We start from the raw sequence: 16,656 nt of genomic DNA, 5'->3' as shown, positions 1-16,656 counted from the left end.
GATACTTTCTGAGGCATATCAAAACACCTACATCAAAGGTTACATTCATTTGAGAGGTATCAATAACCTGTTCAGTGCTGAGAATATATGTAGCACTTACAGTATATACAAAACAGCAGTATACTACTATGGCTTACATTTTTTTAAAAAAATTTCCCCCCCATAGAAACCCTTTATTTAAGGAATACAGATTTCATGCTTTTCATAAGTACAACTTTAGGAATATAGTGATTCTTCCCACCATAGTCACCTCACCACCCACCCTCCCACCCCTCCTCCTTCTTCCATTCCCAGTCCCATTCTCCACTCAAGTAACTTTATACCCAGAAGACCAACTCTGTACTAAGTAAAGAGTTCAGCAATTTGCACAGAAGCAAAACAAAACAAAACAAAACTGTTCCTCAACTCTTAAGACAAGGGTTGTTCAAAGTCATTGCATCTAAAAGTTAATTTCACTTTTTTTTAAAGATTTATTTATTTATTTGAAAGACAGAGTTACACAGAGTGAGAAAGCAGAGGCAGAGAGAGAGAAAGAGAGGTCTTCTATCTGCTGGTTCACTCCCCAATTGGCCGCAACAGGCAGAGCTGTGCCGATCTGAAGCCAGGAGCCAGAAGCTTCTTCCGGGTCTCCCATGTGGGTGCAGGGGCCCAACACTTAGCCCTCTTCTACTGTTTCCCAGGCCATAGCAGAGAGCTGGATCAGAAGAGGACTAGAACCGAAGCCCATATGGGATGCTGGCACTGCAGGCGGCAGCTTTACCTGCTGCACTACAATGCCGGCCCCATCGCTTCTTTTTTGTTTGTTTGTTTTTAGAAACTTAATTAACTTTAAATAAGCACCCAAGAATGATACATCTTTTGTACGCACTTAATTATAAAACAACTCTTTGAGAACAGAGTTCCTGCATGGGAAGTTAGTGCACAGTGACTCTTGTTGTTAATTGTTAAAATTAACACTCTTATGTATGACATCAGTGATCACCCAAGGCTCTTGACATGAGCTGCCTAGGCTATGGAAGCCTTTTGAATTCACAAACTCCATCAGTATTTAGACAAGGCCATAAGCAAATTGGAAGTTCTCTCCTCCCTTTGGAGAAAAGTACCTTCTTCTTTGATGATCACTTATTTCCACTGGGGTCTCACCCATATGGTTCACATTGGAGAAACACAGATTTAAGGCTTATGCTACAACTTGCCAATTTAATGTTATAGCTAATGCAGTGACAGTTATTCATTTCATAGTTTTTTCTTCTGGAACTCAATAAGCAAGTTATCATTTGAACACATGGAATAATACCATGTCTTTTTCTTATAATAATAAATTTTAAAATCCAAATACTTTGTATTATGGAAACTTTACCTGACTGTACAAAAGCTCCCAAATACAGTACAGTCATATAAATTTCTTCTTTGTGAATTCCATTAATTTATAGTTATTTTAGTAGAGATGCAAGACACTACTCCAGATTATCCAACAACAAAAATGTCAGTGTGTCACTACCTATATTTAAGTATGAGCACACCACAACCACAACCATAGCAAGTAAATGCCCCACATGTCTTCCACTGCTTCTGGGATTCCTTTCCATATCACAGGAGCTATTTTAACGGATACCATCAGGTCTCATGCTGTCTCTGAAGTTCTTTATTAAAAATTTTGAAATTTAACTAATGGAACATCTCCAGTCCGAATAAGTATTTTTTTTCTTATTCTTCACTAACTAGTTCAAATACAGTATGTAGTGTTTTAAATTTTTGTAGACCCCTTATTAAAATGATTAAAGGTATCTAAAATACCATCAGTGGGTAAAATATTAACCAAAAAAATGCCACTAAGTATTGTTGAGACTATTTCCTAACTGGAAAAGCTATAGGATTCATAATGACCACAGATATAATGACACTTTAACCCTGTTGTAAAACAGCAGGGTTATAAAAAGGGTAAATGCATGAAGCATAGTAAAAAGAGCAGGATTGCAGGAGAAAAATCTAGTGAACACTTGAATTTTGGATGCCTCAAACACAAAGGGTTCACAGTACTTATAAGCACTATCATTATTTTCATCCTTTAAGTACTTAAGATATTTATTTCATTTCTATTTTATCCAGAAATAAAAACTAATTGATTGCATAAAGTATCTTATCCATTTGTTTTTAAATATCCAAGTAATACAAAACCTAGTATTTTTTGGCAACACATACGAACTGAATGTCAAAGACAGGGAACATTTCATTTAAAATAACTGATACACTCTTCTGCCCAAAGACATAAGAACTGAGGCTTAACACTGTAATCACACAAATGGTATGTAATAATAATAATAAAAAATGGTCCAATATAATAAATACCTTCTTTTTAAAAAGATTCAAAACCAGATTGCCTATTAATGTGGCTAGATTCCCAGTAACAGAATATTCTAAAATCTAAGGAATTACATAAGAAAAACCAGAATAGGTTCAATTTCCCTGCCATTTTTCCATAAATTTTCCCATTGTTTATTTTGGATTTCCTTTCTATTTTTACTGGAAGATTTTCTGCCTTCACCTTTTATATTGATGACCATGTTTGTGTAACACATTCTTAAGTATCTTGTGTAAGACTGGACAAGTGGTAACAAATTCTTTCAATTTCTGTTTGTTATGGAAGGTTCTTATTTCACCTTCATTCATCAATGATAACTTTTCAGGATACGGTATTCTAGGCTGACAGTTTTGTTCTTGTTAGACTTGGAATATATCTCGCCATTCTCTCCTACCTGTAAGTTTTCTGATGAGAAGTCAGCTTTGAGTCTAATTGGAGATCCTCTGAAAGTAATCTGGCGTTTCTCTCATGCACATTTTAGAATCTATTATTTATGTTTTACTGTGTATAGTTTGACTATAATATGTTGTGGTGAAGATCTTTTCTAGTCATCTTTATTAGGAGTTCTATGTGTTTCCTGTACTTGGATGTCCCTTTCTTTCTCCAAATTAGGAAAGTTTTCTGTAATTATTTCACTAAAAAGACCTAATTCTTTGCCTCTTTCCATGCCTTGAGGCACTCCTAAGACATGTATGTTGGGTCTTTTGATAGTATCCCATAAATCTCCAACATTGTTTTTTAGTTTTCTAATTTCTTCTTCTTTTTTTGATCTGACTTTAAAAGTTCCAGAGATTTGTATTCTAACCTGAATATTCTTTCTTCTGCTTCACTCTGTGTTTTTTTTTATTATTATTATTTTTTATTTTTTGACAGGCAGAGTGGACAGTGAGAGAGAGAGACAGAGAGAAAGGTCTTCCTTTTTGCCATTGGTTCACCCTCCAATGGCCGCCGTGGCCGGCGTGCTGCGGCCGGCGCATCACGCTGATCCAAAGGCAGGAGCCAGGTGCTTCTCCTGGTCTCCCATGGGGTGCAGGGCCCAAGCACTTGGGCCATCCTCCACTGTACTTCCGGGCCATAGCAGAGAGTTGGCCTGGAAGAGGGGCAACCGGGAAAGAATCCGGCGCCCCGACCAGGACTAGACCCCAGTGTGCCAGCGCCGCAAGGCAGAGGATTAGCCTATTGAGCCACGGCGCCGGCCACTATGTCTGTTGTTAAGGCTTTCCACCTCATTTCTTATTTGTTCTATTGAGTTCTTCATTTCCAATATTTCATTTTGATTTTTCTTTAAAATCTCAATTTCACAGGAAAAATTTTCATTCATGTCTCATGTATCGATTTCTTTAATTTGCGAATTTGCTTCAGATTACTTCTAAGTGATCCTACCATGAATTTTTTGAATTCCATTTCCGCTATTCCTTCAGTCTTTTCATTTTCACACTCTAGAATTGAAGGGTTGTGTTTCTTTGGAGGCATCTTGTTGTCTTCCTTATTTTTGTTTCTTGAGTTGCTGTGTTTATTTTTGGGCATTTGTGGAGAACTTGTCAGGTTTTTTTTTTTTTTTCTCCTTTTGTGATGGCTGTTATCTTGGACTATGCCTCTCTGGATTAGTGGAATGTCTGCTCTTTCAGTGAATAACTGGAGGTGTGTGCAGGGTGTGACCAGGTAGCTCTGTTCAGTGCTCCAAGGTGAGGAGAGTGTCCAAGGTGATAGCCAAATTGGGTGTGGTAAATCTTTTTTTTTTTAATCAGAGGGGAGGATTAATCTGCTCTGTTGATGTAGTCTCACACTCACTTCCTCTCCTCCAAAGGAGACCAGTGTGTGATACTCCAGTGGGTATAATGTTCATTCGCACTGCCACAAGAACCATACAAAGGATCCTTGCAGTCTTCCGTGTGAGATTGGATCCCACAGCAATGACCCTCACCAGGGAATCAGGGAGCCCCAAGTGTGTGGAGCCACTCATAGTGACTGCCCAAAGTCTCAGGCACACTCTGCACCCTCCCACACAGCCATAGTGTTTTCACAGTCCAGACACACTAGGCTCCCAGAGTTATGAACACTCCACCCCCTGTCAGTTCTCCCAGCCAGACTCCAGTTTCTGCTTAGCTGGTTGCCGGGTTCACGAACTTGAGCTGGCACACTTGCTTATGGATGTCCCAGATGATGTCCACTATCTCTCAGCTAGTTATAGGACGCTGGCGAAGGGTGGTTGGGGAGAGAGAAATGTGCTCCTCCTTTTTTTCCCTCTAGGTTGGCAGGTACACTGTCCTCCACTGGGCTCCAGTCCACACTCAAGCCAGGCTCTTCCTGCAGCTTTATCACTAGTGGCTTGGGCTGCTGCAGTCTGGCCTCACCTCTCCAAAGCTGGTGCTGACGCTTTCAGCTCCTGGGGTCCTGAGTTGTGCACATCCACACCCTCCATATAGGTCCACAGTGTCCCTCTAATTTGCGTGGAGTTTCCTCTACTGTTTTCTCCCTATCTGAGATTGGGCTCCCTCCACAGTTTTTTTTTTAACTATCCTGCCAAGACTAGAGCAGTAAGCACCCTCTGTTCCTTCATCTTGCATTGTGTGTCGGGACATAAGATTTTTTAAAACACGTCAAAACTTGATAATCCTTTAAAGCTTGTATCATGATGAGAATATTTAACCAGCTCCCCATGCCTGTGAACTCGGTCTCAGCCTGTCCTTTTGGAAAATGTTGCCCTGTAGAGAGTGGCTGTGATCATGTTACCCTGTAGAGAGTGGCTGTGATCGGGCTAAGTCATCCTAGCCAATCCCCGATTTTGGCAGTTGACTCCAATAAGGATGTTGATGAGGAGCATGCACCTGTGGGGCCCTCATCAGAGGCCTGTGCCCTGCCTACTCTGCAGGGTGTGAGAAGAACTTTACTGAAAGCTAATGTGCAGATCCCATACCCGACTGCTAAATGAAGTTATTTGTTTGAGCTGTGTGTGTTAGCAAGGGTCCACATGTGGGCAGAGTGAGGCCTCCTGTGTGCGTGGCATCCCTCTCACAGATTCTCAAGTGCTCCTGTGGTCACTCGATGCTCTAGGATGCTGTGCACGTCCCTAGTCTGTCCAGGGTGGCACAGGCAGTTGGTCACCCCTTCCAGGACACTCAGCTATGTCCCTGCTTCCCTGGCAGTGTCTTCTTCTCCCTGTCCCCCACCCATCCCCGCAGTGCTGCTGTGGTTTTCGCTTTTTCTTGCCCACATCACATAGCTTCTGACTTTAGAAACTGCCATGTTGATGTTTGTGAGTACTGGTTGTGTCTCCAGGCCAGAGCCTCCTGTGAAAGAGACGTGAGAGAGTGGCTGTGGTCACTCTCCGGCTGGAGAATCCAAGGATCCAGCCCAGCGAATCAGACCCTTGTCCATTTCCCTAGTTAAGTATTTGTTAGGGTTTAAAGCAAAATTAAATAATACAAGGAAATAGATCACCTTGGGAAGATCAGATTTACAATTTATTCTAGGATTAACCGCTCTTTATGTGAATTAAATTTTTAAACCTGAGAATAATCTTGTTACAATGTAATCCTAATATCCTCATGTGTTAGGCTTGAATTTATGTAATGTGTTTCATTTTCACAACAGATGAAGCAGGTTTCAGCAGATCCCCAGGTGTAATTTGTCATCACTTAACTTTGAATTTAATACGAAGTTAGAGGGCAGTGTTGTGGTGCAGTGAATTAAGCCTGCCGCTTAAAACATGAGCCTACCATATCAGAGTGCCAGTTTGAGTTCTGGTTGCTCTACTTCCTCTCCAGCTTCCTGCTAATGTACCTGGGAAGCAGAGGGTAAGCCAAGTGCTTGTGTCTCTGCTATCCCTGTGAGAGACAGGATGGAGTTCCTGGCCCTTGACTTCAGTCTGACCCAGACTTGGCTGTTGTGGCCATTTGAGGAATGAACCAGTGGGTGGAAGCTCTCTTAGGCCCTCCCTCTATGTATCCTTCCTCTCTCTGTTCTACCTTTCAAATAAATATATAAATAAATAAAGTAAATCTTGTTTAAAAAGAATGACCCAAGGGTACTTCAATAAATTCATGGAAAATAGAATCAAAAGACATGTTTATTTTGATACAAAACCTTTTTTTTGAAATCCAGCATAGTTTTTGCATAATATGCATTTTCATGAACTTTTTGATGCACGGATTTCAGTTTTTGGTACAAAAATAAACATATCTATTCCATTATCTATGAACTTTTTAAATAAAGATTGTTTCTTTGAATGGCATGAGTTAGAGAGGGAAGGAGAGGGTGTGGGGAAGGATCAATCGATCGATCTTCCATCTACTGGTTCACTCCCCAGATGGTTGCAGCAGCCAGGGCTGGGCCAGGCCAGAGCCAGGAGTCAAGGGCTTCATCTGGGTCTCCCATGGGAAGCAGAGTGGCTCGTAAAGAAGTAGATATGGCTCCTCTCTCTCCCCACGAGGCTGCTCTTGGGACCTGAGATGCTCAGTCGTCTCCAGTGTGCAGCATTCATTTGTCTACTGTTTGCTTTATCCATGCTGTTTTACAATCTCTCTCTTTTCATGTTATATTGTGACCATTTCACTGTGGCCTCAGATTAAATACTTCTAATGACAAGACAAACCTTATAAGTCGATATAATAATTTAGAACATTCTTTTTTTTAATTTAAGATTTATTTGTTTTATTTGAAAGGCAGAGTTACAGAGAGAGAGGGGCTGCTCTTCTGATTGAGTTTTTTCTGTTCTATCTGAATATTTGGAAACTAGAACTTCACACAATTGTCTGAAATAGTCTTTAATTGCTGGTTTTGTTTCAGTTTGTCAAAGGACTTCCTAGCAATGTTTTCATGTCCGAAGGAAACACTCCATTGATTGGATATCTGACACAAGTTTATTTCCTGGTGTTCACAGCTCACAGCCCAGCTGTTGATGTTTCTCACCAGCCCAAACCCAAACAGAAACCCAGAGACCAGAGCCCTAGGGTAGTGGTTAATGCAAACCAAGAGGCATTCCAAAAACTTGCTGTGTTGCCATTCATCTTGTGATGATGAAAACATTAAACCCTGTGATAGATGACAACATCCAACACCTCCCTTGGTGTGCTTAAATTTTCAAGATAAGACTTATTTTTAGGGTCTGGCACTGTGGCACAGTGGGTTTAGCTGCTTCTTGTGATACTGGCATCCCATATGAGCTCTGGTTTGTGTCCTGGATGCTCAACTTCCGCTCCAGCTCCCTGCTAATGTGCTTGGGAAAGTAGCAGAAGATGGCTGAAGTGCTTGGGCCCTGCACCCACCTGGGAGACTTGGAGGAAGCTTCTGGCTCCTGGCTTCAGCCCAGCCCAGCCCAGCCCAGCCCCAGCTGTTTTGGCCATTTGGGGAGTGAACCAGCATTCGGAGGATTTCTCTGTCTCTCCCTCTCTTCTCTGTAACTCTGCCTTTCAAATAAATAAATAACTTCTTAAAAAAACCTTATTTTTAGTATTTAATGGCAGTTTATACCTTGAGTGTTTCTAAAGAAATTTAATTTTTCAGATCCTGGAGGAGCCTGTGCGTGAACTGGTTGTAAAACAGTTGAAGCAACATCAGAATACTATGGAAGACAAATTTATTGTGTGCTTGAATAAAGTGGTCAAGAGCTTCCCTCCCCTTGCTGACAGGTAGGGGTTGTTGGGGCCACCTTTGGTTGGTGGGTCTCTGGGCCAGCAGCTATCCTAAGCCCTTGTCCCACCGCTTAGGTTCTTGAATGCAGTGTTCTTCCTGCTGCCCAAGTTTCATGGCGTGATGAAGACACTGTGTCTGGAGGTGGTGCTTTGTCGTGCAGAGGAAATCACAGATCTGTACTTCCAGCTCAGGAGCAAGGACTTTTTTCAGGTCATACGACACAGGTGAGTGTGCACCAGCCCCACACTCTAGGATCCTACTGGCTCGAAAAATGTGAATTCGTTCAGACGTCTTCAACTCATGAAGAGCTTACAGATTTTCATTAAATGTGTATTTATGGATATTGGATCTGAGAAGAAAAGGTGAAGACAGCCTGAGAATGAAAGGTGTACCTGAGTTGGTCCTGGGCCTCCACCTTCCCCCGCCACCCACCTGCATCTTGGGGAGGCCACATCTCAGCTGCTTGTAGGTCACCTATAAATACAAGAGGTGGCCTGTGGAGTAGCCTCAGGCTTTTCTCAGATTTAAAATGTATGGGTTTGAGATGTGTCAGGTGAGAACCTTCCATTGTATATTCAAATTGTTTGTTAATTTGTAGGATTGTACTATATGAATGTTAAAAGAGAAAGCTACTCCTCTTACAGTAGTTTATTTCTTTGTACACTTTTGCAGTATTGATCCATGTATATAATGTTACATAGTGATACATTATTGATCAATGTGTAATGTGTCAGTTTCACAGAATGTTATTGTGTTTTAATATCCTGTGATCAGCATTTACTGCATATCTACCATGTCAGGCACTCATTTGAATACTTTAAGGGCAAAAGACAAAATGGGAAATAGATGTTTGCCTCATTAAAGATCCCTGCTACACTTAACCTTGCTACATGACACTATACAGGGTGGCACTTAAAATCACTTTTTAAAGTCTGAAATCCTTTGTATTTTTAAGTTATTTTGTTTGGCATTTTCAAGTTTTTTCTAAAATAAACTTTTTATTTTCAAATAATTTTACAGAAAAGTTAAAAGATAGTACCTAGAATTCTCATATACTCTTCACTTCTTTTCCCCCTCTTATATATTGATGGTCCATTTGTCAAAACCAAAAAACTAGCAGCAGTGCATTATTATTTACTAACTTAGACTTTCTTTGCATTTTACCAATTTCTCTCCCAGTATCCTTTTTCTCTTCCAGGAGCCAATCCAAGATAATATATTGAATTGTTTCGTAATCTAGGTCATGGTAGTTATTTGTGGGAGTGTAATGTTTATGTAGGTGCAGTGTTATCGTTATAACAAAGGCTGAGAGTGAAGAACAGCACAAGGAAAGAATGTTTCTTGTCACATTTTGAAGGTGCAAGAATGAAAATTGTTAAGTCTGTTGTTTTTAAAAACTCTGTTTTATTGTAGAGATGATGAAAGACAAAAGGTGTGTTTGGACATCATTTATAAGATGATGGCAAAATTGAAACCAGTAGAACTCCGAGAACTTCTGGCCTCTGTTGTAGAGTTTGTGTCCCACCCTTCTCCTATGTGCAGGGAACAAATGTATAATATTCTCATGTGGATACATGACAACTACAGGTAAGCTTCATATTCATGTGTGATAGGACTTTCCTTAGGGATCATTTCTGTGCATTTGAAAATAATTGAATAAAGACTGCATTTGAGTGCAGTCTGAAAATTAATAAAACACTTTTTAACCACATAATTAAGAAATTAAATAAGTTTGTTTTATTTAGAATTATATCTTTAAGTCATCTCACATACAGAGGTCTTGCCTTATCTGTAGTTTTGCTTACTGCAGTTTCATATACCTGCAATTAATCAAGGTCTGGAAATATTAAATGGGAAATTCCAGAAGTAAAAGGTACAGAAGTTTGAAATTGAAATTGCACCATCTGAGTAGTGTGCTAACATTTCCCACCATGCCGCTCTGTCCTGTGTAGGGCCTTAATCATCCTTCTGCACATCCATGTTATGTATGTTGCCCACCCAGTAGTCACGTTAGTAGCCCTCTTGGCTGTCAGATTCACTCTCAAAGCACAAGAGTCACAGTGCTAGCAACTCAGACATGCTGAAGAGAATCAGGATTAAGTGCTTCATTTATGTTGGGGTTAGGGACCCTTTTTCTTCCAAGTGCCATTTGGATATTTATAACATCATTTGTGGGTCATACAAAAGCATCAAGTTAGAAATTAACCTGCTATAGACTTACTGAATTTTGAGTCTTCCCTATAGTTGCCTTGGCAGGGGCAGACCAAATGACTTCTGGGAGCCAGATATTCTCCACCCCTGCTTTATGTGAAAAGGAGAACATATAATAAGATTTTGAGAGAAAAAGAGATATTCACATTAGGTTTTTTTTTTTAATATTTATTTATTTGAGAGGCAGAGTTACAGAGAGAGAGAGAGAGAGATCTTCCATGCACTGGTTCACTCTCCAGATGGCTACAATGGCCAGAGCTGGGCTGATACAAAGCCAGGAGGTAGGAGCTTCTTCCTGGTGCAGGGGCCCATTGGCAGGGAGCTGGGTTGGAAGTGGAGCAGCTGGGATTCAAACTGGTGCCATATGGGATGCTGGTGCCACAAGTGAATGCTTAACCTATTATGCCACAGTGCCTGCCCCCCACATTAATTTGATTACAGCATATTATTATCATTGTTGTATCTTATTGATAATCTCTGTGCCTAATTTATAAATTCCTATGCCTAATTTATAACTTTATCACAGGTAAGTGTGTATAGGAAAGAATGTAGTAGATACAGGATTCCCTATTATCCTTGCTTTCAGACATCCACTGGGAATCTTAGAACATATTCCGCCATGGATCAGGGGAGACTGCTGTTTGTGTAGGAAATACTCACAAATGAAGTAATTGATTGAGTTAAAAGTGTGAGTATTCTGCTTGTAGAATAAGAACTTGTTTACTATTTTATGAGGTTGAGAGGAACTCGGCCAGGACACTCATCCCTCAGGAACTCATGGCAGCATTGAGCACGCTGCTCTGGGGCTGCTCGTGGTGCCCACATCTGCCCCCTGCTCTTCCCACCCCTTCCTGCCAGCAGCAGTGAAGGGGACTCCTGACGTGGGGCAGGAGGGTATCAGGCCCGGGCACACTCTCAGCAGGGGGTCTGGCTGTGAGTTTGGGCCCCTCTTATGGGAAGCTCTCTTTAATTCTAGATGGTGTTACTGTAGTTGAACAAAAGGCTGGAGGAGAGTGCTGATGTTTTACCATCTGTTATTTTTCTCAAACAGAGATCCAGAAAGTCAAACAGATAATGACTCCCAGGAAATATTTAAATTGGCAAAAGATGTGCTGATTCAAGGACTGATCGATGACAACCCTGGACTTCAGTATGTGTCTTCCTGGAATAACTGGAACAGGACAATTGAATTTTAGGGATACTGCTTTCTAAACTAATGTATAGTATTTTTCAACAATGATAGAAATGTACTTGTAGTATTAGCATCTTTTCTCCTTCCTGCATTTCATATGCGTAGTGAAAATGTGTCTTAAGTCACATTGTAAGGAGTAAGAAAAAGCCCAGCAAATTACTTTAAAATTTCTAAAAAGATTTTATATATTTATTTGGATGGCAGAGACACGGAGAGAGAGAGAGAGAGAGAGAGAGAGGGAGAGATCTTCTATCCGCTGGTTTATTCTGCAAATGGCCGCCAACGGGACTGGGCCAGGCTGAAGCCAGCAGCCAGGAGCTTCTTTGTGCACGTGGGTGCAGGAGACCAAGCACTTGAGACATCATCCATTGCTTTTCCCAGGCTATCAGCAGGGAAGTGGATCTGAAGTGGAACAGCCAAGACACGAACTGGGCTCCTTTACGTGATGTTGGCATTGCATGTGGTGACTTTACCCACTGTGCAACAGCACTGGCTCCAGGACAATTATTGGAGCAAATTATTTTAGCAAGGCAGTGGATGGTTATATGTAGTTTCTCAAGATGTCTTTTCAGTTTCAGCATGGTTAATATTATGTACTCATTCTCACAGGTGTCCAAGAGGATAGAGATGAGAAAATACATCCCCCTAGTTCCTCACTTCTTGTTAAATGTGCTGTAGTTTTGGAAAATTCCCCTCCTTCAAGGCATATTATTATTCCTAATTCATCTCTCTCTCTCTCTTTTTTTTTTTTTTTGACAGGCAGAGTGGACAGTGAGAGAGAGAGACAGAGAGAAAGGTCTCCCTTTGCCATTGGTTCACCCTCCAATGGCCGCCACGGCTGGCGCACTGCGGTCGGCGCACTGCGCTGATCCAAAGGCAGGAGCCAGGTGCTTATCCTGGTCTCCCATGGGGTGCAGGGCCCAAGCACTTGGGCCATCCTCCACTGCATTCCCTGGCCACAACAGAGAGCTGACCTGGAAGAGGGGCAACCGGGACAGAATCCGGCTCTCCGACCGGGACTAGAACCCAGTGTGCCGGCACCGCAAGGTGGAGGATTAGCCTAGTGAGCCGCGGCACCGGCCTCATCTCATTATCTTTACATGCACAAATTTGAGTATGCTTTGCCTCTCAGTTAAGCTTTCTGTGCCTCCTCCACATGACACCCTGGATAGCATATTTTTTCTCGTTTACCAATACTTAAGCAATGTGCTTTTCTCCTGTCTGCTTTTCAGATTGATTATTCGAAATTTCTGGAGCCATGAAACTAGGTTGCCTTCAAATACCTTGGATCGGTTGTTGGCACTAAACTCCTTATATTCTCCTAAAATCGAAGTGCACTTTTTAAGTTTAGCAACAAATTTTTTGCTTGAAATGACCAGCTTGAGCCCAGATTACCCAAACCCCATGTTTGAGCATCCTCTGTCAGAATGTGAATTTCAGGTATGTGCTTGTTTCTATGAAAATAATGAATATTGCAGGGTTACTTTGTTAGTTAATGAACACCTTCTAACAGTGATAAACTGGTTCTCTTATTTTTCTGAAACACTCGGGTGTGCTTCCCTCCTCCTGGAGGGATTATCCCCCTCATCCTCTCAGCGTCTCTGGGATTCCCTTTCCCTCTCCCCTCACCCTCCCCATCTTCCTGTGCCTTCTTGGGGCACACTCATGATGGTCCACCCATTGGTCAGAGCTAGAGGGAGGTGGGACCTGGTTTTGTGCCATTTACTTTGGTGTTTCTATTATAGGAGTTATCCCTTATTTGTTTATTTTTAGATTTATTTGTATTTATTTGAGAGGCAGAGAAAGAGAGAGATCTTTCAGCCACTGGTTTACTCCCCAGATGGCCAGAGCTGGCCAGACTGAAGTCAGGAGCTTCAACCAGGTCTCCTATGTGGGTGCAGGACCCCAGAGACTTGGACCATCTTCCTCTGCTTTCTCAGGCGCATTAGCAGGGAGCTGGATCAGAAGTGAAGTTGAACCAGCATATGGATGCCAGTGTTATAGGCAGTAGCTTAACCTGTTGCACCACAATGCCAACCCCATTAATTAGTTTTTGTAATTGACAAATAAGTGTCTGGTTGAAACTCTTAAACTAGGAAAGGTTCTCCTGGCTGCCTCTCCCAGAGAGACATGAAATCTTGGTACATACCTGCTGATGGATTTTTTAGTAGAAATATTGCAGTGTGACTAAAGAAGGACATCATCTCATGTGGAACTGTCTGACACGCAGGAATACACCATTGAGCCTGACTGGCGTTTCCGAAGCACCGTGCTCACTCCAATGTTTATTGAGACCCAGGCCTCCTTAAATTCACTCCAGACGCGAACCCAGGAAGGCTCCAGACCCGAACCCCGAGGGCCAGCAGCTGGGCAAATAAGGGCCACCCAGCAGCAGTATGATTTCACACCCACGCAGACTTCAGGTAACCAGCTCCCCGGGCACTTGGGCACTAGAAACCCAGCAAAGATGCATCATTCAATGGAGAAAAGCACAGAGGTTCCTCCAACAGTCGCATCCATAGTGACAGAATGCAGTGAAGGGCTGGGAGAGTTGGATGATTCACATTTAATTGGGACAGAGTTCCAGCACTGGGAGTTGAAAGAGTTGTGATGGTGGCACAACACTGTGAGTGTACTCAGTGCCACTGAACTATGCATTTAAAAATAGTTAAAATGGCAGTTTTTTTGTATATTTTACCATGAATTAAAAAAAGAGAGAGAAAGGGAATATATTTCTGCCTGGAACAGTCAGACTTTCAGGATATATCTGCTTTTGTTTTATATTTTGTCCAAGAAAATTTATTTAGTGCATCAAATTTAAAACATCTTAGTGGTGACCCAAATTCATTTACTACAGTTTATTAAACTGTTTAGCTGTTTGCTTTGATCAGCAAAGTACAAATTGTAGAGTAAGATGTCTGAATAATTTTATATCAGCGCTTCACCATTTTTCCTTCATGTAATTTATTCCACATCCCATTGGTTCTGGAAGTAGGACTACTCAGAGTAATCGGAACAGAAATTCTGTGACACCAGCGTCGGAGTTATGGACAGTGGCACCTTCTAGTAAATACAAAGTAGTGTTCCTGTGGCAACCACAGTGGCTGCAGGGGCATGTGAGGTGTTTCTTTACAAATGGAGACACTGAGCTGCAGGTGTCTGGTCAGCCTCAGGTCGCACTCCCCTCATTGTTGCAGGGGAGTGCGGAGGCCCCCATGTCACCAGGTGTGTCCAGCAGGCTTCACTGCTGATTTACAGGCTGGGCTGGGCTATGAGATACTGAGTGGCGTGACTGCTCTGATCATCCGTGTTGCAGATGGAAGGAGCTCATTTAACTGGCTGACAGGGAGCAGTATTGACCCGCTAGCAGATTTCACGGCTTTCTCATCGTCATCGTCGGATTCCTTATCTTCCTCCTTGCTGTTTGCCCACAAGAGCGACAAGTCAGTGAGAGCGCCGTGGAAACCTGTGGGCCTTGCTTGTCGAGAGAAAAGGCTGGGCCTTCCTGGGGACGAGGTGGATAACAAAGTGAAAGGTGAGGCAGCCTGCTGAGATGTGTTGGAAACAACCCCCCTCTCAGTTACTGCAGAGCGACTTTCTAACTGCGTCTCTGTCTCCTTGTACTTGTAATTAAGCCCATTGAAATCGGATGCGGTGAATGCTGTCTGGGCACTTACTATGTGGAAAACACCATTTTTTAGATTTTCCAGGAAAACCATTGAGAAAGTTAGATTTCATTTGTGACTTTCTGAAACAGTTGGGGGCAGGCAAGGCAGCAAATTGGTGCTTGTGAGATGAGGTATAATTAGTAAGCAAGCCTCAAAGATGAGACTTAAATCCAGGTAAGGAAAGGAGAAAACACCTGGAAAGCCTGGGCGGGCATGGGCCCTGAGAGGAGCTGTGGGAGCTCAGGGTGCAGAAAGGGAGAGCTCAGAAGACATGGAGAAGCGTGGAAGGTGCTGTTGGACAGGACCCGTTTACTCAGAGCTGACTTGGCTCTGGCGAATGGGTGCCGACACAATAGGCTTGTGGGTGGCAAATCCACCCAGCTTTAGGAAGCAGGTACTTCCTAAAGTGGTTCTGAGTGGCCTGCTCTGAGACGAGCTCTGTGGGCAGTTCATGGAGAGAAGAGGACCTGGAGGCAGGGGCCAAAGGCTCCATGACCTGGGGGTCTTGAGGTCTCTAACACGAGGCAAATGGGATGCCAAGGGGCCAGGTAGACATTCTGGTGGAGCTGGCCACTGATGCCAAGAATGCAGGCCGGGAGGGAGCTGTTGAGATCTGCAGCTCTGGGAGTGAGTGAAAATCCGGGGAGAAAATATGCAGAGAGAAAAGGTCCCCGAGTCTGCTCTGAAGCCAGCGTACCTGCATCAGTTTGGATAGACAGAGTGAAACTCAGGGTAAGTTACTTTTTACTTAACAGTAGGAACTAAAACACTCTCTCACACACAGTACTTAAACTTCTAGCTACTTGTTTCAAATTATGGCCCCTTCATAATTCTCTGAGGGTCACAGAACGAATGCGGTAAAGTTGGCCCTGTTACTGCTGCAGACTGTGGGAGTGCCAGTGGCCTCACTCCCGGCGCACACCATCCTCCCCACTCAGCTGCTTCTCATTGTCTATCCTTTATGTTCTCCCTCCTCCAATGTTAAACCCTTGCACTTCAGCCCCACCAAGCATGCGCAGCCCTCCTTCCAGGCTGTGCATGGACCTCCAATGCCCAGACCAAAATAGCTTCCCAAGGTGACCTCACCTCGTAGGTTCCTGTCATCTCTCTCAGCTCAAGCCCATGGGCACACACTGCTGGCTGTGAGTGACGCTTTCACGGCAAGCTTTGAAGAAGCGCTGCAGTGTGCTTTGAATGCTGGCCAGGCCAACTCTGCACTAATTGGCTTTCTTGAATGGAGGGGCTGAGAGTGGGAAAGGAGTGAAGACTGAAGGATGACAGCTGTGATTGTCTGCATCTCAAATTGTAACCTGTTTCCCTCTATACATTTTTAGAGTAATAAAAAAAATGCCATGCTGATGATCTGAGTACAATTGAGGGACCACATGTAGAAATTAATCAACAAGACAGAACTTAATTTGAAACCATTTATGTGTGGATTTGGGAAACTCAGAGAATTTAGTAGGTAAAATAAATGTTAGTAACTATTTAAAATATTACACATACTATATTCTTTATACTTTCTTGCCTAAATGAGAGCATTTGGTGGAGGCTCATAAAAATGATGAATTAATATTATATATGTGCTA

At 42.6% G+C, this 16,656-nt stretch overlaps 1 protein-coding gene across 10 annotated transcripts in view; it reads left to right on the top strand.

Annotated features, from left to right (window-relative positions):
- PRKDC (protein kinase, DNA-activated, catalytic subunit) overlaps positions 1-16,656 on the top strand; it is a 177,743-nt gene that overhangs the window by 102,208 nt on the left and 58,879 nt on the right. For 9 of the 10 annotated variants that reach the window (XR_011389983.2, XR_016235620.1, XR_016235617.1 and 6 more), the window contains 7 exons: positions 7,868-7,992; positions 8,071-8,220; positions 9,410-9,583; positions 11,259-11,357; positions 12,632-12,839; positions 13,630-13,822; positions 14,716-14,934. Coding sequence is in view for 5 of the 10 variants with exons in the window: in XM_070076562.2 (XP_069932663.2) it covers positions 7,868-7,992; positions 8,071-8,220; positions 9,410-9,583; positions 11,259-11,357; positions 12,632-12,839; positions 13,630-13,822; positions 14,716-14,934 (1,168 nt within the window). In the remaining 5 variants the exon portion in view is untranslated. Of the gene's footprint in view, positions 1-7,867; positions 7,993-8,070; positions 8,221-9,409; positions 9,584-10,793; positions 10,896-11,258; positions 11,358-12,631; positions 12,840-13,629; positions 13,823-14,715; positions 14,935-16,656 lie in introns of those variants that run through there. The other variant, XM_089335205.1, reaches the window with a different exon arrangement.

Source organism: Oryctolagus cuniculus, chromosome 6 (assembly GCF_051225735.1).
Source record: "Oryctolagus cuniculus isolate XC-2025 breed Fujian yellow rabbit chromosome 6, ASM5122573v1, whole genome shotgun sequence".
Taxonomy (NCBI): domain Eukaryota; kingdom Metazoa; phylum Chordata; class Mammalia; order Lagomorpha; family Leporidae; genus Oryctolagus; species Oryctolagus cuniculus.
The sequence above is the reverse complement of the archived record's forward strand: the minus strand, read 5'-3'. Positions and strand labels throughout refer to the sequence as shown.